The following is a 25,454-nucleotide window of genomic DNA, read 5'->3' as shown; positions in this document are numbered from 1 at the left end:
TGCAAGATCATATGTTTCGTTACTCGAAACGACACGAAGTAGTATTTGATTTGATCTAACACGTAAAACAAATGAAATGCTCTTGCCGTTAGCCCGCAAGGAAAGAAACAAAATTCCAGCGTGGAGTGTATTTAGTGTATTGTTATTGTGAGAAGATACGTAAGAAATTCATAGAAATGTATTTAATTGATCTTTATATAATTACTATATGGATGTGATATATTATATTGTAATTTACGTCGAACAAGAACTATATTCTGCAATGAAGTCAGTTACGTAAGATTTGCATAATACATAAAAATGAATTGAAGGTTGAAGTAATGAATGAAGGTAATATTTTGCAGTATTTATGTTACTACAAAAGTGAATAATGTTTTGATAAGCTATCAGACAGGAGTGCATATATAACGTAACAAAATGGGACCAATGTTCCGTTAAGGGGGTCCAGTAATTTCTTCCACACGAAATTTGCAATTTGTCCACTTCTTTTTATTGATTTTCGTTTGAGTACACAATATAACGTTATATTAGGTTAGGTTAGTTTTGAACCCCCTTAACGGAACATGGACTCAAAATGGAAATTTAATGGGGCCGCGGTGGCTCAGTGGTAGAGCGTTCACTTCTGGTGCTTGGGGTCCCGGGTTCGATCTCGGCCCCGCCAAGTGAACTTTGTGGTGGAGAAACACTGTGTGCGTGGGTTTTCTCCTAAATAAAACAAATTGGCTGCAGGTTAAGTTTGCAAAATTTGCAGGTAAAATTCAGTACTCTACATGGAGAAGCAGGTTTTAAGGAACAAATTTCGAAGCATGTTTAGCAGAAGAGGTCCAGAAGGACGTAAAAATACAAAAATGTCCAGCAGAAATGGATGATGCAAGTACTTAACCTAACATAGCGTAACCAAAACTAACCTAATATTAGTAGAAATAAGCGAAATTTTATCGTTTTTTGGAAAATTATCCTGGACCCCTACACTAACGTAAACTAACAATGTAAACAGAAATGTACGAAATTGTAACTTTTTTTTTTAAGAAAAAAATTGCTGAACCCCTTCTGCTAAACATACGGCCAAATTTCTGTATGTGGTAGGATTAAATACAAAGTAATAAAGCTGTATTTTAGGTTTACATGTGCAGGGTTATTATTGTAAATTCATTACAAGTGCTTTACAACGGATAAAATAAGAATGTGTATGAAAGATGACTGTATTATATTTTCCATTGGCGATGTAAATTTCTGCACAATGCTATAATTTATGTTTAAAGTGTAGCGTTACTAGTGTAAAACTGTGACAAGTGCTTTTGGAACTCGCATCATTGCAAAACCAACGAGTTTTCACTACTCTAGCATACGCGTTACCCACCGTCTCTGCTCCCATCCGACCCACCCCCACGCTTTTGCATAATCCTAAGCTTCGTTCTGCCCTAACTCGTAGGCATTTATTCCGAAGTTAGTTGTCCGCTTGGTTTTCGACAAAAAGCGTATTAACAGTTACGGAAATGTATAAATTATCAATTTTTAGGACCGATTTAAAAGAGTATAATAGGGTAGGGTCAGGTAAGGTAAGATCGGAATAAATAGGGTAAGGTAAGGTGGGAAGTTTGGACTCATTTTTTAAAAATTAACAGGGTGTAAGTTTTCGTATCTGCGTAAGGAGTGTTGCTATTCAGCCGATTACCGGTTGTTAAAATATTTCGAGTTAGCAGAACCGTTCGCTAGACCAAGTCATAAAGTCTCACACTCACACGCAGCTAGAAGAGTGAGCTTGTTGGATACAAATTTTTAGAGCTAAAAACAATTCACCCATTTAAAGGACGTTGCTTTGCCTGTGCATACCAGAAGATTAATGGTAGGGTGGGGGAACGGTAAATTTTATTTTAACTGTTTTTGTTTTTAGAAATTCTTATAGCTATAGGGTTAAACATATGATTCTCACAACATGGTGTAAGTGTTTATTCCTTAATCTCAAATGCTGATATATCAAGAATGATGACTGGGAGATGGGGCTATATAAGTAAAATGGTGAATGTTATTTGTATTTGAAACACACGAACAATTGTCGATCCGTTGCTGGATGAAGGACTTTCCAATACATTTTCACAACCATCTATCCTGGACAATTCGTTTCCAATATATTCGCATTGCTACATAATTTCGTCCCATCTCCCTGTATTAGGATATTCTGGAGATCGTTATTTGTCACTTGCAATATCCAGTTAAACATTTGGTTTTGTCTACCTTGTATGATTTGATTCCTAAGAGAATTGTATCTATCTACCTATCCATCTACTCTCTTTTTCTTTCTCTCTTTCTCATATATATAGAGAACCAGTTGTTAAAAAATCAGAATAGCACCACTGTGCGTAAGGATACCAAAGGAGCGTCTTTGTACACCTGCAGCCATGTTCAGAATACAAATGCTTGGTGCTTTTTCACAATCCAATCATGCTGTAACCTTGCGCGAAGTAGTTCTCTCCGCTTGCCAAATTGTTCCATGATTATATCCGCTTTAAACACAACTACCGCTCTCCTTACATATTATCAAGCACATAAACGATTATATCAACCATTTCTTCCTGGTAAATTTTCCAAATTTTGCTAAAGACTAGAATACATATTAATATGTTACTGAATACAGCATAAATAAATTGTCACGTTAAGTAATTAAAATGATGCTAATAATAATAAGAATGCTAGAATAATAATAATAATAATAATAGTGTCCAATAGCAAATATATAGATCATAAAGTTCCTAAAATTGGGTAACTTATTCTTACTGTATGATCCGTTGAAGATTAAATCATGGGTAACCGATATGTTAGTGTATTTTAATTCAGCAGAATATTTGTTTCTTGCGCACGATTACCAATCGCATGTAACTTGTATTGCTAAAATACTAATATATTTTATTTGTTAATATACTTTATTATTATTATTTTCAGGTTTCTGAATGCGGAGAAGAATGCCTACCCATCATTCCAATGTAATTTATATAGTGATTGTGCTTCTTGTGACGGATCAAGTATATTTCTCTGTACCAATACTAGTATCGGCTGCCAGCAATAGTAATTTCGTAACCTCTGTCTGGGATTCAATTACATGCTCGCTTTGGGAGTGTTGCAATACTGGTTGGAAATTTAGTAATTTAACTAGTAAGTAATTTTCACAGAATTATTATTATTATTGGTTAAACTATCTTTTAAAGTTAAAAAAAAAAAAAAAAAAAAAAAAGTATGATACGCCAGGAAAAGTTTTTAAGTTTTATTGTATATTCTGTAACGATAACGTTTCTTGATAGTGAAGATCCTAAAGTCGACTGTCGTTTTATGTTACGTTTTGGAGTCCTCTTTTTCTAGAATGAAAGAAGCATATTGTTATGTATTTTCAAGTCCTATATGTTATGTATCCTGGATCCGTTGTTTTCCACAGGAACCGTAAATATTGAACTTATAAACGTTTTACTGTATGTGATAGCGATCTAAGGATAATCTAGCCCTAACTACTGAAACTATCCCCTTACTAGCAATCCTAAATAGTTTGTTCAGGAACTTAAAAAATTTACGTTTCAGTCAAACTTCACAATAGTCTGCTTCTAATACGAAGTAATCTCAGTCTGTATGTAGCGCTGATTCCTAATAGTTTACAATTGCCGCTCCGCAACATTCGTTGCCTGTCTGGCTTTATTTGAAAATGGATCTTGATAATGCTGAAAATGAACGTTCTTTGTTGTTTATTATTAAGACAGAAGGCGTATTAAGTGTAAATATGGTCCTAATTAGACAGTATATTGGCACGCTCTAGAATTCTTACTGTTATTTTACTTACAGCCTAGTAACTGTAATTCCCAGAAACACCTTGCACTTCTAGCTTTCGCTCTCTGAAACTTTGGTCACGAAAGTTAAAAACAGGAGAAATAATAGTAAAAACTCATAAAATGATAGAGTAACACACTGAAACATGGTAGACTCAATTTGTATATTCTTTTATTGGTGTTTCTATTTTTATACCAGTGTTGTCTGTATTTCTCAAGTACTACCTTCCGGAGTACCAGTTTATATTCCTTACTCAAATACCCCTTATCTAAATTTAGCCTCAGATTCTTTAGGCACATAAAGACATTTTCGAAAACAAGTCTTCTCTCTGTTTTCATTTTTGACCTCAAAGAAAATTCTTAAATCATGAATGTTGTGCTATGTTTCTTTTAAATGTTTCGACGGTCCTGAAACCCGATACTCTGGTTTATGTCCTTAAGATGTTCTTTAACCCGTATTTTGAGGTTTCCTTTTGTCATACCTGTATATTCCTCCCGACAACTGCATTTTAATGGCATAAACACCTGATTTTTCGCTGAGGCCGGTATAGTAACTCTTGAATTGATTGATTGAATCGAATGCGAAGTATTTAAAATTCACCTGAAGACTATGAGAAAATTGATAAACCTGCCTATTTAGTATATACTGCTGAAAGGAGGAAACAGTCGTTTTTTTTATTTTACATACCAAATCTTCTATAGGTGCGAATTCTAACACAAAGAGTGAAAAGGACCACCCGAGATAAGAGCACCGACCTCGAGAGTGAGAAAATAGCTGTTCTGAAAAGCGGACTGAATGGCGTAGTGGTTAACGCATCGGCACAGTCTGCCGTAGATCCCGATCTGGTCAGTCACTTTTTCACTGTTCGCGTTATAATTTTGCCTATTTAGATTTAACATCAGTAAACAAAATAATAAGTTCGTTACCAGCGCTCATCATAAGCCTACTGCAGGCACACAATGTATACATTACAGATCTGCACACTTACCGGTTACCAAAGCAATGCGAATTACAAAGGCAATTGATTACTTGATATACAACTAGTGAAAAGTGGAGGACTAGACTAGGACTCGAACCTGGGATCTTCGTCGTGCCGTGCCGATGTGTTAATAACTAGGTTACCCAGCCCGCTCACAGAACAGCCATACGCTCCGTCACTCTTGAAGTCGGAGCTCTTTACTTAGATCACAATGCTTGTACACTTCTGGTCACAAAAAGTGGGACTATCTTCCAGAGTGTACGTCCTAGTCCAAAAAGTTGAGCCTAGATCCTTACGATCTTTAGATCTCCTTACAAAAACTTTTCCCTTCATTCTGTTACAGAACAATGTAGGTATTGTCGAATAGAAATTGAATATTGCCGTCCAAGTAAATATCCAGGTGGAATGTGGAAAACAATCAAAAATTATGACTAATAAAAAATAAATAAATAAAATAAAATAAAAGTAAAAAGACTGGCATACTGTAGGATATGAGATTTAAACCTGTAGAAAGCACACTGTCAACAGAAGAAACAGAAACAAACGTAAAAAGCTAAAAACCGTGCGTTCTTGGTCTAGTGAATAATGTAATGGATTCACGTGTTAATATTTATTTTTAACATGGATCCGAATCCTGGCTTGACAAGCCTTTTCGGAAATAAAGAAAAATGCATTTTACTGACAAACAGCACTCATGTTTAAATGCAAGAAATTTATAAATATATATTGTGGACTTACCCCGCGTTAGTGTCTGAGATTCGGGAATGTTCTAGCGAGATAACACGGTACAGTCCCCTTCCGTTTACCTTCCAGGATGAACGGGAAACCAGAAAAATTTGAACAAGTCATAAACGAGAGGTAAAAGACTTGAAATAACAAAAGTCAGAATTAATAATAGTTATGCTCCTATATTTCGTATTAGCAATTGTATTTTAAAGTGTAGAGTGTGTGTCTAATTGCGGGTGAATCAATCCTGCTAGATCTCGATAACGATATTACTGGACATTATACCACTGATAACTAAACCAAAGAAGGAACACATGCCTGATGGATCCTGGTCGTCCTCCAACGTTTAAATGATGAGCTGGGCCTGCAGTGGTGACCTCCTGAAGAAGTTGGCAATGGACACCGTCCTCGCCGGAGAGCAATGTTGTTTCTCTTGCAGACACCTCCTATGCGACCATTTGCAAACCTCAAGTATCTCAAGATTCTTGCAGTAGACGTAGCTAGTCACGACTCCGTCGGCTCGTAAAGCTCCTCGAAGAATTTCTGTTTATCACTTTTGATGCTTCGTCTTACTTTCCTCTATCGGACACTTCTCCCTCGGCTTTCGCACCGTTTCTCCTACTCTCTGCCTTGAGACCGCCGACTCCCTGGTTTTGTTCTGTTTCCCCCTTCCGGGATTTAGCCTCATCATCCTTACGTTAAAGGTTCGTTGTTCTCTGCTCCAGGAAACTTGTCAGTTTCCTCATAGTTGATCAGCGACGAGAATCTCCAGAATGTACGCGTCGGCGATATTAGCAGTTTTGACATACCCGAAATTGTGTTTGTGTTAACAAATTACTTACAAAGTTTTATTACATAAATTTCCTTAACTCTTTCCAGTTAGTAACTATTTCGAATTCTTTTTCGCCTTTACAAAAGTTACAATAATGCGCCGCGTCGTATCTTCCTGAATGCCCGAATTATAAATATAATCATTACAACAATATTAACGCACAACTCGTAACTTGTGTAATGTTTTTATTATTTAACATTTCTTTACCTCATACTGCTACAATGACCCAATGGATAATTTTTAATTTTCAAGGAAACACAGAGATGATTAATAAAATAGAAAATTGAATAAAATAAATATTAAGAATATATGCTCTGGGCTACAATATATATCACAGCTATCTAATGTAGTATATTAGAACATATATATTAAACAAAATCACAACTCCTCCTCTTGTCTCTAAGTTGATTCCGGCATGGGGGATCCATATTCGATTCCTGGCGGGAACTCATGGTGTTCGGATCACACTAAACAATATATCCATATAACCTTGGTGGTTGAAAACCCCAATTACAGCACAGTCTAATTTTACTCTTGAAAAGAAAGCAATATGGAAAGATGTCCGTCCTACAAACTAATTCATTAGTAATTTGTGCAAGTGGGAATCGTCATTTCGTGAGGGCAGGAGGGAATTGCCTCCCCTGTCCCCCCCACACACTGAGTTTGAGATGTATATACATTTTAATTAATAGTATAATAATATGCTAATGAGAAACGTGAAACTATGTGTATCTAAGTCTCTTGCTCCCCCCTCTCTCTCCCTCCCTCCCTCCAAGCAAAACTTGAAATGGCCATTGTGGGCAAGGATAATCATTGTGTAAAATTTATCAAATACTAACAAAAGTGTCCTTTCTGCGTACGGGCTGCAAATTTGAATATTGTAGAAATTGTCCTCCTTTTCCCCTTCAAATATGGATTATTAAAATGCTGAAGCATATATATATATAGAGTATATATAATGAATAGATTGTGTACCGTGGAGCACACTTCCAATTTAAGCAAATCTCAATATTTAGCACTTTTGGAATAAAGAAAGAGAAATTTGAACGTTTTATAAATTCCCCCTTTTCTTCCTTAGAGGGAGAAAGTATTCCGAAAGCAATATTGGATTGTGAAGAGAAAATTTTAGTTAAGCAAGTTCAACATACTATTCTAATATATATATATATTTTTTTTTACAAATTGTATAAATATGCGTTAATTTATGTCTTTAAATAAGTAAACAACTTTTATTTAACAAATTTGCAGCAGCTTACTGGTTTTTAGATTCTTATTATTAAAGCGAGAGAAAATAATGGGTGTAAAGAGAATTGCTGAGAGATTTGTTGTAAGCTTATTTGATTAATTATTTCTTTACAGTGACTGAGAATTGTACTTAACACTACTGTATCTATTGCAAATGCTACAAAATTACCTTGTATTTTGGAGGTAGCGATAACGAAACCTCTCGGAGAGAGAAAAAGAGAGATGGATTTGCAAAGGAGTAATCATTGTAATAAAAAAAAACTGTAGCTGAAATTTGCATTTTTCATTTGTTGTTTTTCAGGATTAGAACATAATCTCCGAACCAGACTCTATGGACAACATCTAGTAAAAGACATAGTGTTAAAGGCATTGAGGTCACATATAAGTAAATCAGAGCCTGAGAAAGCTCTAGTGTTGAGTTTTCATGGATTAACGGGCAACGGAAAGAGTTATGTAAGCAAATTTATTGCTGACAGTTTATATAGGGAGAGAGAGAAGAGTAGTTATGTACATGCGTTTTATGGTCCTCTACACTTTCCTTTTGATTCGGAAGTCAATACATATAAGGTAAGTTTATTTATTTATTCATTTTTAATGGCCTTTTGATTTGATTTGTATTCACGGTCAGTTTGTTTGATCAGATTGACTATTACGGCAAATTTGATTAACTTCATACTGAGTTCCTTGGAGTTTTTGTAGTGTTGTAAACGAAATAACATTGAAACGATTGTTCAAATTCGGTAAAATCTTGAATTTCGGACACATCTTACGTCACGAGCGAATAGTTCGAAAACTATAACATAAGAATGTCAAACATACCGATATACTGAATTTACAAATACGGAAATTTCGGTACTACTCATATTGAACAGTACTGAAACCGAGAATCGTGGGAAACCGAGCGAGTTGGATATTGCAAAAGGTATCCAAATTCCCCAAACTCCAAAGAAAAAATAGAAATTTGAAAATGCATTTGTTTAGCTGACAGTGAATTCTTTCCCTAAAATTGACATTGCAAAGCAAAGCATAGAGTAAAATTCTATTCAAAAGAACAATGGAAGCTAGTCATATGTATTGGCCATGATATTTGGTACCACTGCTGTTGGAGTGGAGTGCTCTTCCATAATTTCTATGAGGAGGGGAAGATCAATGAGATATTTATGGCATTTATATTTCAACACTTTTTTCCCAGAACCTGACATTTTTTTTCTTCTATTGTCATCTTGCATCTTTGTACTTTGTATTAAAACATTTTTTTTTCTTAGAACCTAGAATGCTTGAATAAATTTCAATGTCTGTACCAGTATCTACTTCATCAACTACACTACAAACTTTTTTTTTTTTTTTTTGTAAGTCTAGAGGAACAAGGAGAAATGTAAGAGGACGGTGCCTCCTCTTAAAGTTGCCTAAATCCAACACTGCAAGAGATAGAGCAGAAAGTCAGACCTTTGTATATACCGGAAAGAACTCAAACTAATAATCCAGGTCTTTTCTATTACAAAAAAGCTAGGGCCAACATAATGTTGAAATCACCATTCTGGAGAATATGTTCTACCTATAACTAATTATGTGGAAACTATGATAAAATTGATACGTCTACAATGTCCTGTAAACCATTTAAAAATATTGTAAAAATGTTTGTAATATTTGAGCACTGTAATTGGGCTTCTGTCTATTGTGTTGATAAAAAAAAATAGTATTGTAGTACTGTAGTAAATAAATAAATAGTATTTTAATCATAAAATAAAAGAGGGCGATAGATACTATGGCTGAAAATTCAGATGTGCTTCACAGTCGACACAAAAATGTTAATACAGTAAATTCGGAAGTTCAACTTCAAACCATATAGTCATCAGTTTTTCCTCTAGAAAAGAGTTTTATTTATTTATTTATTTATTTCGTTATTTGGCTACACAAATTCGTGTGCACAGAAGGGACTTTGTATAATTGTATTCCTAATGTGAGTTGGTGTATTTTTTAATTATCAGTTTCGGTGGACCTTCACACTATGGAACACTGTAGGTGAAACAGAAACTTCACTTAGAGTGTTACTGGTTTCAACGTGAGTCATATATAGGGTGATTCCAAAATAGACCGTGAAACTGAGAGGTGATTGCTTACAAAAATAAGATGAAATATTCGTTGATATTTCCTTCTCACAGGCTTGGTTTTCAAGTATAGCCATTTGAAAAGTTTTCCACGCGATTTTTAACCAGAAGGGATATGAGCAGACAAGCACACAATATTAAAGATTTAATGCTTTAGAAGGTAATAATATCAGCAATTGATCTACTTCAGTCAAAATAGGATAAATTAGCGCATGCGCCTTGGACACGGCAGACCGTAGTTGGATTTCCGGTGGGAGCTCATGATTCGGATCCTACGTTAAGTAATAGGTCTACATCTCATGTAGTCTCGTTGCTGAAAGGGATGCTAAAATTCAGAAAATCTTTGTTGAAAAAAAATAATAAATAAAAGATTAGAAACGGCTTTCCATGTGATACAGTTTCTACATCTGTAATAAATGTATTTACACTTATTAGATCTTACTTAATTTTTGTTTGTAAAGATATCTGTTAAAGCCTGGGATTCCACGGACGAACAGAACCTATCACCATGTTTTAGTTGATAGCACAGCGGAAGAAGTCAGAAGCACTAAAAATGTATGTTTTGATTTTTATTTTTCCAGAATGTATATTTTTCTCGTATATCAGTATTACTTGAGTAACTTTTATTTGTAACTTTTAAACTTCGATCTGTTTTTTTCTGTGTGTAATCATCAATAATAGAAAGTACTTGTAATATCTTGATAGTTTAAATTAAGATTGTTTTATGATGTATTTCTTTGACAGTAATCTTTAGACTATTTCTTTACCCTAGATTGAATTACAAAATTGGATTCGTGGCAACGTGTCGAAATGTGAATACTCGCTTTTCATATTTGAAGAGTTGGATAAAACGCCGCCACAGCTTTTTGATGCAATCAAACCATTTATTGATTATCATCCACACGTTGGCAGTGTTGATTTCAGGTAAAGTATATAAGAAACTCTTAAAAAGAAGTTTTAAAATTCCGAGTACGATCACTATAAAGACAAATTGCACACGCAATGCAATTAAGGAAATGGAAGGGGCCGCGGTGGCTCAGTGGTAGAGCGTTCACCTCTGGTGCTTGGGGTCTCGGGTTCGATCCCAGTCCCCGCCAAGTGAACTTTCTGGTGGACAAAAACCGTGTGCGTAGGTTTCATCGGGGTTCTCCCGTTTCCTCCCACTTTCTTCATTCCACCATTTAATTTATTACTCATCATCACCGTCTCCTTTAGCCTAACAGGCATAATCGTGGGACGTAAAACTCAAAGATTTCATTTCATTTTCAAGGAAATGGAATCTGTAAGTAGAAATCTACTTGTTTTGAAAATAATAATGAACAACATTAGTAAAAATTGAACATACATATTATTTTAATACAAAATTAATAATAGCAAAATGAATTTTTTTCTTCTTCTTACAAACAATTCAGGGTCCACACAAACTCTCTTAGATTGGTCTCTGTTCTGTTCCTGAGAGCAATTTTAGTAGATGGTAGCTTTAGTTTTTTAAGGTTGGTGGTGTGGTCCACTTAAGCGATTACTCCCATTTATATTACCACGATATTGAAAAGAAACGATAAAATCCATTAAATCAATGAAAAAAAAAAACATCTGATCATTAGTATTATTACCAAATTAAACGTTTTAATTCAAGCTTTAATGTCGTATCAAAGAGTTATTAAACTATTAATAATCTAATTCGTAATTAAAATTTTATTTCTTTATTTTCCAGGAAATCTATTTTCGTATTCCTCAACACAGCGGGTGGCCAATTAATAACGGAAACAATGTATAATATTTGGAAAAGTGGACGAAAAAGGGAGACAGCCAAATGGCTTGAATTTCAAGATATTTTACAAAAAGGATCTTTTAATGAACGAGGTGAGAAAACAAATTTCAAGTAACCTGAGTAACGTTATCGGGTTGTATAAACGGAGTAGTGTGTAAAATTTGTAACAAACGTACAATTAGAAAACAGTTTTCTGGTCCGATATATTTGGTTTTGCTTGTTTTTTGGTTTCCAATGTGATTACATTTCTATTTCCTTGATGTTTATATTCGATTACGTTACGAAGAATTCTCGAGTTTTGCTTTCTTTTTGTAGAAACTAAAGATGAGTTTTTGGTATTTGACAGTGTTTTAGTAAGTTTAAAGTGATCAAAGGTGACTTAGCAAATTAAATATTTGTGTATAAACTACCTGCAACGTAGTTCGCTGAGCAGCCATATGGTGGCTGAAAAAAGCGACTTGATATCGATCCTGGTGGTGTTTTTCATTCTGTAACATCCCTTCAATTATAGAAATGTTTTCTTTCTTGTTAAATGTTGTTTCGTATAATATTATTAACACTGTAGCCGCACCCTGGGGTCTGTACCAGCTAAGATCACCTAAGTCGAGCAGTGCTGAATCTGGTCATTTGTTGGGTATTCTAAGTAGTATGGTAAATTATGGTTGGCCAATAATGAGTTGTACACCAAATGGTTTGATAAATAGAAGAAAATTAAATGTTATTTAGTGCCCTAGATTGTGGATGTAATTACGAAAACTATAGTTGAATTTATTTATTACAAATCATATCAAGATAAGAATAAACAATTGTAATAATGATTAAGTCGCTGTAAAAAAAATGCTCGTCTTTTTTTTCTTTTTTCTTTTTTTTGTTTTTGTTTTAGTTTTAGTAGTAGTAGAAACCACACAAAAATATGACAAAAGACAAAATATTATAGTAATAATAATATACAAGGTGAGCTAACTTGAGACTATTCCATCCTTGTGTTTGTTGATCAATTAAAACAACAATAGTAGAATATGATTCTAAAAGGTTATCCAAGAAATGAAACAGAATGAATGAGCAGGCATATGTTCAGTTTGAGTGGTCCACATATAGAGATTGCATGCACATATTAGCAGCATAGGAATAAAGTGTTTTATTAGGCTTCCGAAAAGTTCTTGAAAGGTGATAATGTGAAGAAAGACTTACCTAGAAAATCATAAATAATTCCTATCAGCACCGATAATTCGGTCCCCAAATTCAGGCAAACTGAGGATTCCACGATAGAACTCAGCTGTACATGAACCAAAGTTGTCCAGTGCATAAGTCTGCTTGTCAAGGATTCGAACTATTAATCCCGTATACTTTTTTAAATAGTTTATTGGCCCACTGTATTATGCTTCGAAGTTAAGGGAGACGGTGAAGATGATAATGAGCAAAGTGGTAAAGAAAGTGGGAGGAAGCGGGACAATTCATGCACACAGTGTTTGTCCGCCACAAAACACATGTGGCGCGATGTGGGATCGAAAGAATAGACAATGAAATGCTGAAAAATCCTATATAGAAGAATAGAATCATATATAAAACCAGGAAAAGAGCAGACAACGAAATAAATGGTTAGACAACATAATGGATATGAAGAATATGGGAGTGAATGGATGGAAACAGATTGCAAACCCGTAAAGAATGGGTGAGTTGTAGAGAAAACTAAAAGTCCGCCCGGACTGAGCTAAAAGTGGTAGGTAGGATATCTTACAGGAAATTGCAGACTTCGTAAAAATGAATCTAAACTAATAAGTTCTGCTGTATTTTTTAATTTTTCTGTGGATCTAAAGAATACTATATATAAGAAAGCTGTTCCGCAGATGTTTCACCTAATGCGATTCCTTTTCCCCGCACACAGAATGAACTCTCAGGCCTTGGTCAGGCGCGTCTATCAGTGTGACTTGAGAGTTGTGAGAGAGATTTTATGTTTTCTCAGGGGCCGAAAATCCTGCTCAAACTGGTTTGCCTTCAAGAAGAATACGTTATTTAACTTTCCAAATGTTTCTATTTTCTCTCAGTCAAAACTTGAGTCGTTTATGGGAAAGTTATGTTGTACACGTTTATGACGCAAAATTTAGTGTTTCAATGATCAGAAAGCAGTCTAACAAGGTACATTTCGCGAAGTGTCCCCTCGGGATTCGTCTAAAATTTATTTAAATGCAAAGTTCTCCGCGGCCTAAAGTGTATTGTACTAATTGTAGCGGCCTATAGGGTAATTTGCATATTTATGGGCCTTCATATATCCGGAATTCATACACTACTATAACGCTTGGTCACAAAATTGCTTTTAGTTTCTTTAGATGTAACAATATGAATGTGGGCATATGCAAAACAAATTGGATCAAGTACTGCTTCTCTGACACGTATTATCCACACCAGCCGCCATCTTGGATCCGCCATATTGGATTCAACTTTCGGTTTTTCAAATGGGAATAGGTACATGTGATACATGAAATTTATACAAAAGTTTCTCGGAAATTCATTGGTGTTGTAAGTTTTACGGTAGCTTGTACCATTTGCAAGATATTGCGTGTTAAATATGAGGCACTTCACAAATTCAACCATTAAAAAGTTGTGCAGGGCCCCGTATGTATTTGTGATCTTTTACGTGATTTATTGTTGACGAAATGTTTTCTGAACGTACATACACACAGACGTAAATAGGATATGGTAGATCTTCACCAAAATCTGGTCGTATCTAGATTTACATTAGGCATTTTGTTTGTAATACAATACTTCCTTGTTCGTAGTATAACATGGAAGTAATAACAATCACTCACAGAAATGTTGTAAGATTATGAAATTGTTTTGATTTGTCAACATCAAAAACATAAGCGTAACTGATATTACTCTGCAGTGTCTATTCGCGAAGTGCCTAGAGGGATTTAACTTCTAATATCTCGCAAATGGTACAAGCTACAGTAAAACTCACTACACCAATTAATTTCCGAGAAAATTTTATATGAATTTGATGTATCACATGCACCTATTCCCATTTGAAAAACCGAAAGTTGAATTCAATATGGCGGATCCAAGATGGCGGCCTCTGTGGATAACATGTGTCAGAGAAGCAGTACTTGATCCAATTTGTTTTCCATATGCCCACATTCATGTTCAGTTACATCTAAAGAAACTAAAAGCAATTTTGTGACCAAGCGTTATAGTGGTGTATGATTGGATTCCGGGTATATGAAGGCTCATAAATATGCAAATTACCCATATGGGCCGCTAAAATTAGTACAGTACACCAGTAGCGGCTCGTAGCCTGTACAAGCACCGGTTGCAATGTTACAATATCAAAGGTATGTAGGTACGCGCAAGTGTTCCCGTACCCCAGCTTTCTTGAGTCTTATCCAAGAAATATGAAGAGGAAAGTCTTTTAAGTTATATTTGTATATTATTGATTAAATTATTTCTCTAATATTAATTTAATATATAAGCTATTTCCTTTTTTTTTCAAACAACCACTATCAATACGTTTATACACTATTTATACACAAAACCTCTACACTCATGTTATTAAACACGAGATAAATCGAATATATAGTATGTGCTGTAAGCCATGAATGATGGTGTTAATCCGAAAAGAAGAAAGAAAAGAAAGAAAAAAAAAAAAAAACAAGAAAATTGCATGCACGAAGTTAAACAAAATTATTTAATTATATAAACTATGCATTATTTTAGAATGGAAGGTCTTTCTTCGATCTTTCGGGCTTCAAATTTTTCTATGACTTTATTGAAATCTGAAATGCTGCTCGCCAAGTTTCTCTGAATAGAAAGCATCGCTACCGCAAATATTTTCCGCTTTATTTTCTTTAGGGTCCAGAAACACCACTCTCCTCCGACAATATGCATTTTGTTAGCATTGCTTTGTATAAATATACGGAACAAAAAGTCCATTTTCAGGAACCACGTATTTTTTGTCTGTAAAGAAGCAGGAAATATAAGATGTTTTCCTGTGAAAATGAAAAAAAAAAATATATATATATATATATATAGTTTAACATTCCAGCAAATTAGGCTAAAGAAGACAGATGAGTATTGGAAGTGAATGATTTGATATTAATTTATGCTCTCCGCCGGAAATCGAACACGGAATCATGTGCACGAAAGACACAGAGCTAGGAATTAGACCAGTAGTAAGACATTTTCTTCTTGGAGACTCGAATAACCCCCCCCCCCCCCCCAGAATAGGATTTTTTAAAAAATAAATCTTATCCCAAGGATTTTCACCTTTGTATTATAAATGTTAAATAAAATCTATTGACTTCGAACGACCGCCCCCCAAACTTTCAGCCTGGATCCGTCCCTGCTACCACCAGACTTACATTTGTTCTTTGCGAGCTTATGTTTTGTGAATAACTTCTTTCTTCCACGCGTCTGTATCTTGCTCACCCTATCAATTGAGTCAAGCGCTGCTAAGCGGAGGAATTCGTAACTATTACAGAAGCTGACCAGTTGCGGAAGAAAATGCAACCGTAAGGGTCCAATACAGGAAGATAGGAGCGTTGCAAGAATAAATCTACTTCCCCATGTTGAGAGATAGGTGCTCGCTGCCACATGCTCAATGTTACTGCTTCCAGTGGCTACGTTCGCTGCCACTGGAAAGGTAAATCTCTCTCTTTCTTTCCGTTTTTTGACTTTTTTCAGAAATGCATCAATACTGTTTTGCGTTCAAGACCAAAGGTTTATTTTTTACTGATACACTACTTTAACACTTAAAAATATTTTTAGTATTAAAAAAAATATCCTGTTGCACAACCATGCAACATATAGTACCAGCCGCCACTGCAGTACACATTGAGCCATGGAGAACTTTGCATTTAAATCAGTTTTACATGAATCCCGAGGGGACACTTCGCGAATGTACCTTGTAAGAGCAAGGGTAGTGACAGTGCCTTGACTTTAGTCAAGAATGTGATTGGCTAGTATAAGGATTCAATAGCCTCATATTCGGTTCTCCAATACAAAGAAGAACACGGCTGCTCACACAAAGCCACCACCAGGATACTGGCGGAACTTCACAGAATGCTCATGCATGGACCTCTTCCCCCCCCCCCCCCCACACACACACACACCTCTTAGGATTTTAAGTAAGAGGCGTGTGACAACTTAAGTGGGCTCTGGAAAGCTGTGAAAGAGAAATGGAAGAAGATTCTCCTCGTAGTTCTCCAATGAAGCCTTCAGCAATGGAAACCTCGTTGCCGAACCATCGTTCAAAGTAGAGAACACACATCTAGCACCGCCGCAGTTCGTGCCATGGATTTTTGTAACTATTAGGTAAATATAATTTGGTCTCATTTATACGGAACACACATTTAATCACCTACACCTTTGTGTATATAATTAAGCTTCTCTTCATTGTGGACACTTCAGGTATGTTATATTGTTTTCGAAGAAGCATTTTTCTTCTTAAGATGGATTTGACTTTAGATTAGAGTTTAATAATTTTGTGTTAGTGTTGTAGAAAATCCACGATATTTCTTATAACAGTATTTGAGCAAAATTGCAAATTGATTTTACTGATGATTTTTATTATCTTGTTGTAGGTGGACTATATCATAGCGACGCAATTGAAAGTAATTTGATCGACTATTATATTCCGTTCTTGCCCTTGGAAAAGAAGCATGTTAGAAAGTGTGTTACAGACTCTTTCCGTACAAATTGTGAAAAGAGATTTTCAGATCCTAGTGAATGTGTAAAACCTACCCCTGAAATGATAGAGTAAGTATTTTACACCGATAAATAAATTACGGTTCAATTCTAGTGGGATACTGCGCTGAGATGTACAAAAATCTGAATGTCTTACCTTCATATTCTCTGTAAGCGTTTTCGATGTGAGAAAAAGAATTCATATAATTAACCCGATGCAACAGCGCGTGGACATGATTTTCCAAAGTTAAGTCAATTTAGATCTCTGCGATGAATGTAGAAAAAGTGTATAAGAAATATAAGAGTGCTACAGATATGCACACACCCCTTTGGGATATCAAAATTAGATAGGTGGTTGGTTTGGAGTTTAAAACCTCGTTCAGCACGTTCAGCATTGAGTGTATAAGCGACGTGGACCTACAGTTTAACGTGTGATCTGAACCACATGAGTTCCCATTAACTCATGTCTCCCTTGCTAGCTATATAGTCCCGAGGAAGCTCTAACGAAATTCGAGAAAACATATATGATTCTACAGGGTGGCGCTGATAAAAGTAGCCCGTGTAAGAATAAAGGAAATGCAGTGAAATTACAGAAATGAAGAGCTGAAATGGACTTACCATTTATTTACAATGAAAAATAGAGAGAAAAAGATAGTGAAAATATATTTATATAAAATGTTGAAAGTGATCCCCTGCGACATCAATACACAGCTCTGCACGTGTAAGCATATTCAGATATACCATGCGTAAAGTTTGGATATCGATGGCGGAAACTTCATGGCTAATGATGTCTTTCAGTTCCTTGATCCCGAAAATTTCTCGAGTTTCCTTGATCGAACCTGTTTTCATATATGCTTCCACAATTTCAATTCTTTCTTCTATCGAGAAAGTCATTTTGCAGACTTCAAAGAGAAGCGTCTAACTTCATTGATGAAATAAACTGAAGTACTGACCGAAGAATGCTAACAATCGATAATTCTTGTATGTCGATTGTTGAAGAAATAACAATCGATAATTGCATAAATTGTCCGTTGTTGTAGCTGTTTACTCAATTTCAGAAGTCGAAAAATTGCATTCGCATTCAAAGGGGATGCGGGCTACTTTTAACTGCGCCACCCTACAGAAACATTAGAATTACAAGAGTGAGTCATAAGTCATGCAATATTTCCACAACCTAAAGAGCAAGCGCGTGTATACGCCGTGACCGACTGTAAGTACGAGGTCGAACTGCGGTAAGAGGTAGTGTGGCAAGCGAACTATTTAACACAGAGGCCGCCATTCCGTCAATATCTTCAGACAGTATTTAGTGGCAGTGACGATGAGTGCTCAATAACGTTCAGTACGTAAACTGTTACTGTATGAGTTCGAAGTCGCGCATACCACTGTAAGAGTAACCCAAAACATTTGTCATGCGAAAGGGGAAGGTGCAGTGAACCACACCAAAACAACTCGTTGATTCCAGAAAGTTCGTGTAGGTTATAAAAATGTCGAAGATCCGTCAAGGTCCAGCCGCCTCGAAGTAACAGTTTCTGAGGTCATACAACAAGTCGTTGAGGAAAATATATCCACCAGCATATGATGATTGTCAAAGCAATTGTGCATATTCCAGTCCACTCTAGTCTGTTACCTTCACGAACTCTGTAAAACCATTAGGAGCTGCCGCCTTATGTCACAGAAGTGGACTACAGGTTCAGAGTAGAGTGGATGTGTATAGGCAACTACTGCAATTTCGTGTAATGTGAGTTACCTGAAACAGATTGTCAAATGCAACAAAAAGTGGGTGTTTTTCCGAACTCTGAATGTACAGAAAGAGTGGTTGAGCAAGGGACAACTTCAAGAAACGGTCGTCAAACAGGGCCGTTTCGAATATAGTCATGCTCTGTATTTAGTGGAACTACGATGGGGTAATTCACTTGGAATTCGTTCCTAACGCTCGTACAATCAATGCCGACTGTACAATGAATCCGAACAGTTGGAGCACATGTGTGGTGCACCACGCCAACTATATCCTATAATGATGAACCGAAAGCGCGCACCACTGCAGCACCACACTCGGCTCGAAAAACGAAACAAAAAATTTAGAAACCACGGCATCGAACTAATGCCACACTCAGCTTCTAGGTCTGACCTTACCCTTTCAGATTACGTGTTTCGTTCCATGGCTCACTTATTGAAATCACGATGCTTCAGCAACCAGCAGGAGGTAGGAACAGCAGTGACTGGCGTCTTTGCCTCTAATGATAAGATAGGGGGCGCGGTGGCTCAGTGGTAGAGCGTTAAGCTCTGGTGCTTGGGGTCTCTAGTTCAATCCCAGCTCGCGCAAAGTGAAATTTGGTGGATAAAACGTGTGCGTGGGTTTCCTCCCTCTTTCTTCATTACACCATTTTCATTCATTTCTCATTATCACCGTCTCCATTAGCGTAGCTGGCACAACGCTGGGACATAAAACTCAAAGATTTCTAATGATGTGGAATCGAGGAACTGGCAGGAAAGTGATTGCAGACAGTGTAACTCGAAGGCTATAGTTTGAATGTTAACTTTTCACAGTACTGTAATAAATACAAGTAAATTGCGCACCAGATTATTGCAAGACTTATAACTCGTACTTACCGTCTCTTCATACACCTACATGTGCACAGTAGTAACATTAACAAAGTCAATGTTTTGCAAAATTCATAACATTATGATAATAAAATTAAACGGTTAATATTCATTAAGGTAATTTGGATATTAAGTATGGCATATGTCAATAGACAACTGTATTAAACCAAACAATACAAATGATATAAACTTCCCGATGGAGTACTCAGGTTGCTTAGAAAAGAATTCATCTTGCATCTGTTGCTTTTGCGTTTTTCTTACTCCTCCATAATCTTTTATATTTCGGCTCGTGCTGGAGCCATGGACGCGATCATTCCTACCGCAAACTGGAATAAATTATTTACATTATTGTTATTTTTGGTCTTACAATAAAGAAAAACTCCCGGTTATTCAAAAAAACATTTAAAATGTTTTAACACTTGGTTGTTCGAACTTTGCCCATTCACTTACAAGAAGTTAAGGTAGTCTTCATAGAAAGATGTGTCTTATTATGAAGGTAATTCACGTTTCAATGACACTTCTCAGTGTGTGCTACCTTGTCCTTAAAATATACAGTTTTGTCTGTTATTTTATGTACAAAAATCCTTGTTTGTGGTATTAAGATGATTCTTGAGAGTTCCATTATAGAATGTCGCTGTGCGAATTGAGATATTTAATTACATGCTGATCATTGTTGTGAAAAAATGACGATAAAAACTTTTTAAAAATTACATTTAAAAAAAAAAAAAACTTTGCTCATGTCGAGACATTTGCAAGAATCGAGACATGACATTGAAAGAATTTACGAGGCTACACTCGTGCTCCAACGGCACTTAAAGAATTGTATGTGAATATCTTTTCATTAAGACCAAGAATTCACAACTTGACTTAACGGATAGTTAGATCACAGGTTTGCATGATAAAGAACTAAATAAAAGACTAACAAAACATAATTTTATTCTTCATTTGTAGATAGATAAAGTTGTGTTTATTATTATTATTATTATTTAATTTGTAAGAAGTTTTTATCATTGTCATCTTCTGGCAACAGTGATCGGCATGTAACTAAACATCTGCAGTTCGTACAATGATTCTGTAACGGAAATATAAGAATTGTTTTAATATCCAAAAACAAGGTTTTTGAATACAAAATAATAGACCAAACTGAATAATTAATGGACAAAGTTACACACTGTGAGAGGTGTTAGTGAGAAATGAATTTCATTATAAGAAAAATCTCTCTACAAAGACTACCATAGCTTCTTGTAAGTGAATCGACTAAGTTCGAACCATCATGTGTTAACCATCAGTTCGAACTTTTTTTTAGTGCTTTTTGAATACTTGGGATTTTTTTTCTTTATTACAGGACCAAAAACAACAACAATGTAAATAATTTATTCCAATTTGCGGTGAGAGTGTTCATGTGCATGGCTCCACCACAGGCCGAAATATACAAGATCATGAAGAGTTAAGAAAAACGCAACAGCAACGGAAGCAAGCCGAGTTCTTATTTGTTATTGGCAACCCTGCCAAGTGGTACTTCATTCATATTCAATCGGAAATAGAATTTCTTCATTTAATATTGGACAAGCGTTCATTTTCTTTACTTTAAGTTCTTTGATGTCCTAATTTGCGAACGCTAATGCGTTCTTCTAAAGGATGATTTGAAATATGTTGAATGTGAGTTTTAAGCTATCAGAAGAAACTATAAAAGAGTAACTGTCTTTAACAGCAAAGAATATGAATGAAACTCTGTAGGCTGCTCATACTAGGTTATTTTACAGGTTACAGAATTTTGTGATACGGAATGAATGATTTTTTAAATTACTAGAATCAAATTTGAAGGAGTAGCTTATCCTATAAGTACGGTAACCATACGTCCCGAGGAAATCGGGACGGTCCCGATTTTACGGTCTTTATCCCGGCGTCCCGAATAAAGACCCCAATATCCTGAATAATTGATGAGGAAAACTAAAATCTTTTACGTTGAGTTTTTACTTAGAGAATCTGAATATCTTACAAAGGATGGAACGCATTTTGTTTTCGTGGGATCAGAAAATTTGTTTACAGTTTTCCATCGAAAAATTTTTAAAATGTATTTGTGAACAAAACGTGGTAAGAATATTAAATTTATTCTTTCGTCGCTGTGCAGCTCTCGCGACTGTCTTAGTTTAAGCAATGAGTGGGTTGGCTGCACTTGCAACTGCACTATCTCTCCCCTCCAGATCGTCAGCTTCAGTTCAATTCAGTTTGACACTTATCACCTGAACAGTGCACTGTGCTTCGTCGAGCTTTGTTTATTCGTTTAGTGAATTTTGGTTCAACGTTTTGTTGTTCTGTTTCTTTTTTCGTAAACGTGAGTGGTGATAATAAGGGCAAGAAATGTGAGTGTTCGTTTAATGAGGAGTTAAGAAAGGAATATCCCTTCTTAAAACATGTGACAATAACCCACATGTAGCATTTTGTACTCAGTGTTCAAGTGAGATTAATATTGCTCATGGTGGCGTCTCCGACATCAAACTTCACATAAAGACTAAAAACTACACCAGGCTGGAGTTAATGCAGTAGCGATGACAACTTCAATGAGTAAATTTATCACTAAGAATGATTCCGCCAAAAACGAGATTTTAGCAAAACAGGCAGTTTTTGCGTATCACACTGTAAAGCATAATCATAGCTTTAGATCCTTAGATTGTACATCTAAACTTATTTCAACACTATTTGAGCCAAAATACTCTTCTGCAAGAACGAAAAGTGAAGCCATAGTAAAAATGTTTTAGTCCCAGAGTGTCAAAAGCAGTTTTTACAGGAATTGAGTGAAACGTCTTGTTTTACTGTGATCGTTGACAGCTCAAACCATGGGGCTGAAAAAATAGTACCAATCGTGTCTAGTGGAATTAATGTTAAAGTATTAGAGCTTGGAACATTACCTGGTGAAACGAATGAGCAGCTTCATGAGTTTTTATTTTTAGTTTTGAGCCACAACGATTTTGTTGAGAAATTAGTTGGAATGTCTGCAGACAATACTAATACAAATTTTGGGATGCAAAAAAGAAGGGTCGTAATAATTTCTTTCGAAAGTTATCAGCAAGTACTAAAACATACTTAGTTGGCGTAGGATGCATGGCTCATGTTGTCAATAACTGCATTAACAATGCTGCTGATACACTTCTTATTGATGCTGAGATAATAATTGTGAAGTTGTTTAAGTTTTTCCATATCTACACTGAAGGAGTTCTGCGTATTCATTGATGCTGAGTACCAGAAACTGTTGTCTTAATCGAACACACAATGGCTTAGACTTTAATCTGCTTCAGAACGTGGTCTACAAATGATGGAGTCACTTAGAAACTATCTTTCTGCCCAAGAAAATCCTCCTGTGGTTCTAAAATCGTTTTTTGAAGATCCAAATGGAGAATTGTGGCTTTGGTTTTTACGCAAATGTGCATCTCTTTTCAACGATGTTGTAAAAAGAAGATGGAAGGGGATAAAGTATCAGCAACAAATGCAGCACGTGAATATTTGATTTTATATAAGTACTTGATTCACAGAAAACAGTCCTCATTTCTACCGACGAAAGTTAAATACCTTCAAAGCAAGAATTTTGCTGCAGGACAAAGCTGTGACTTACAACAGATGAAGGAGACTGTGTCTTCTTTTTATGACCATTGCATAACCTGTTTAGATCTTTGGAAATCAAATGTAGAAAGCCTGAGTCAACTGTCTTGGATAGATTTAAAGAGGCAGCTAAAATGGGAAGAAGTATAAGAAATTTGGACTGTTTTTCAAGATAATATGCCGCCTATTTCATTTGACGATTTGTTTAACGAACTAAGTGTGCTGAACTCATAACTTACAGAGACTGTTTTGTCAGAGTGGACAAACCAGAAGCTTTCATCAGAACAAAGGTGGTTAACCATATTCCAGGACTTGAAGAAAGATTATATAAATGTTCCTAATCTTAAGATGTTTGTTGAGATTGTTCTTTTCTTGCCGGGAACAAATGCTTCGGTCAAGCGGGCATTTTCAATTATGAACAACTTTTGGGGTGCTGAAAAGTCCGTGATGTCCATTGTGTAAAATCAACTTTAGTAATACAGATGAACTGTTCACAAACGTGTGCAGAAATGTACGAAAACATCAAGAAAAATAAGAACCTTTTAAAAGCTCTGGCCTCATCAAAGAGATATGACTGGAAAGATCCCAAACCGTCTTCCTCTATGAACGCTGAAAAAGAGTAGTTACAGTGAACATATGAACTAATCTAATATGCATTTCTTTTTCTTTTACTCTGTCCATCAGCTGTTGCAACGTTCGTTCTTTAGAATAATTAGCACTAGGAATAATGTCATTGTTTAATAGAGTAATGTAAGTAAACATTGCAAATAAATTACGAACTACTACTATCATGTGAACAGGTTTGAATTTTAGCTTAATAATAATAATAATGTTTCATGGCAAAAGAGGGTTGAAAGTTTAAACGATAAGAACGGTGGTTGAGGCACGGGTGTCGTCGTTAGCGGGGGTGTCGGGGACGCTTCCTCAGATTTTAGTCAAATGTATTAAAACATGTGGCACTTATATATATGTATATAACTTTTGGCGGAAAGAGAATTTTGATTCATCCGACCTTCCCCCCTCCCCTGCAAAATTAAAAAGCTAACGACACCACTAGCTTAGGGGACTGACTTTAAAAAATGTCCCGATTTTCACTAACAGAAATGTGGTCACCGTATCTATAAGCCAGTATAGTATGTAAGAAACAGAAATGATTCCGGAGAATTGTAGCTGAGAAATTAATCTGATTTTCTCTTTCATTTCTTGTAGGAGAGTAGTGGACGAAATGAACTATTTTCCACAAGATAGTTCGTTATATTCCACCACAGGATGCAAACATGTCTCACAGAAGGTTGATATGCTGGTTGAAGAAGCTTTGTTTGATGTCGATGGTAGCAGTGAAGATGATGATCATATTTCTGATGAGTTGTAGCTTTAAAAAAGCGAAATAAACAGCAACTTGAAGATATCAAACTAATAAAACATAAGAAAGAAATGACTGCAGATATACATAGTGAAATCCTCCGAAAACACGATATTTATTTCCTTTAAAAAGTTGTGATAAGGCTAGATTCGAAGTTTTTGTTTTCGCGTCAAGCCGAGAAAGCTAGTCAGCGCAAGATTCATGGCGTTATTTGACCCTATAGACGATAATTACAGACGCCATTAATATTTAAGAGCCCACCGATTGTTGAAGGTTTATTCTCAGTGGTGGAGGTGATTTGTTTTATAAAACTAGCAGTTATATTTATTTGATAGATATAGCTGAACATATCTCGTGTGATCATTTGTTAATCAATTTATTTATTTTTGTATTGTGTGTAACTACAAGAAGAATGAACAGTGTTACGTGTGTGGAACTTTTTTAAGACTATGTACAGTGCAAAATATTTGTCTTTATGTATATCTGTGATTTTATTTTAAGCGACAGCCGTGATCGTGCTTCTGATAAAAATACTTTTCATTGTATGTTTTTGTGTGGAAATGACTGAATGATTAAACTCAATATTGCACCCGGAATACATTATAGAAAATAATTATTATTTATCAATTCCATTATTTATACTCATAACAGGGTTTTTAGTCCATATAATGTTAACTCAGTTTCTGAATTCGGAAAGAATATAGCAAAATATAAAAAATTGCCTAAAGAGACCAACAGATGCA

The 25,454-nt window shown here is 35.6% G+C and overlaps 1 protein-coding gene across 1 annotated transcript; it reads left to right on the top strand.

Moving 5' to 3' along the window:
- The first annotated feature begins 92 nt into the window (after positions 1–92).
- On the top strand, positions 93–25,307 carry LOC145690121 (torsin-1A-like). The gene is made up of 7 exons (XM_081764703.1): positions 93–330; positions 2,941–3,150; positions 7,894–8,159; positions 10,473–10,624; positions 11,415–11,563; positions 17,048–17,222; positions 24,558–25,307. Exons 2-7 carry the CDS (start codon positions 2,949–2,951, stop codon positions 24,718–24,720), a joined length of 1,107 nt encoding a protein of 368 aa, XP_081620829.1. The 5' UTR covers positions 93–330; positions 2,941–2,948; the 3' UTR covers positions 24,721–25,307.
- The last annotated feature ends 147 nt before the right edge of the window (positions 25,308–25,454 follow it).

The sequence above is a fragment of the Thermobia domestica genome, chromosome 7, assembly GCF_964235325.1.
Source record: "Thermobia domestica chromosome 7, izTheDome1.hap1.1, whole genome shotgun sequence".
Classification (NCBI taxonomy): domain Eukaryota; kingdom Metazoa; phylum Arthropoda; class Insecta; order Zygentoma; family Lepismatidae; genus Thermobia; species Thermobia domestica.
Note: the sequence above shows the minus strand (reverse complement) of the source record. Positions and strands in the feature narration are given on the sequence as shown.

Excerpts from the sequence above, each read along its gene's own strand:
- LOC145690121 (XM_081764703.1), top strand. The coding sequence starts at position 2,949 with ATGCGGAGAAGAATGCCTACCCATCATTCCAATGTAATTTATATAGTG. Across the intron at positions 8,160-10,472 it reads CGGAAGTCAATACATATAAG|ATTGAATTACAAAATTGGAT; the intron begins GTAAGTTTATTT and ends TCTTTACCCTAG. Across the intron at positions 17,223-24,557 it reads CCTACCCCTGAAATGATAGA|GAGAGTAGTGGACGAAATGA; the intron begins GTAAGTATTTTA and ends CATTTCTTGTAG.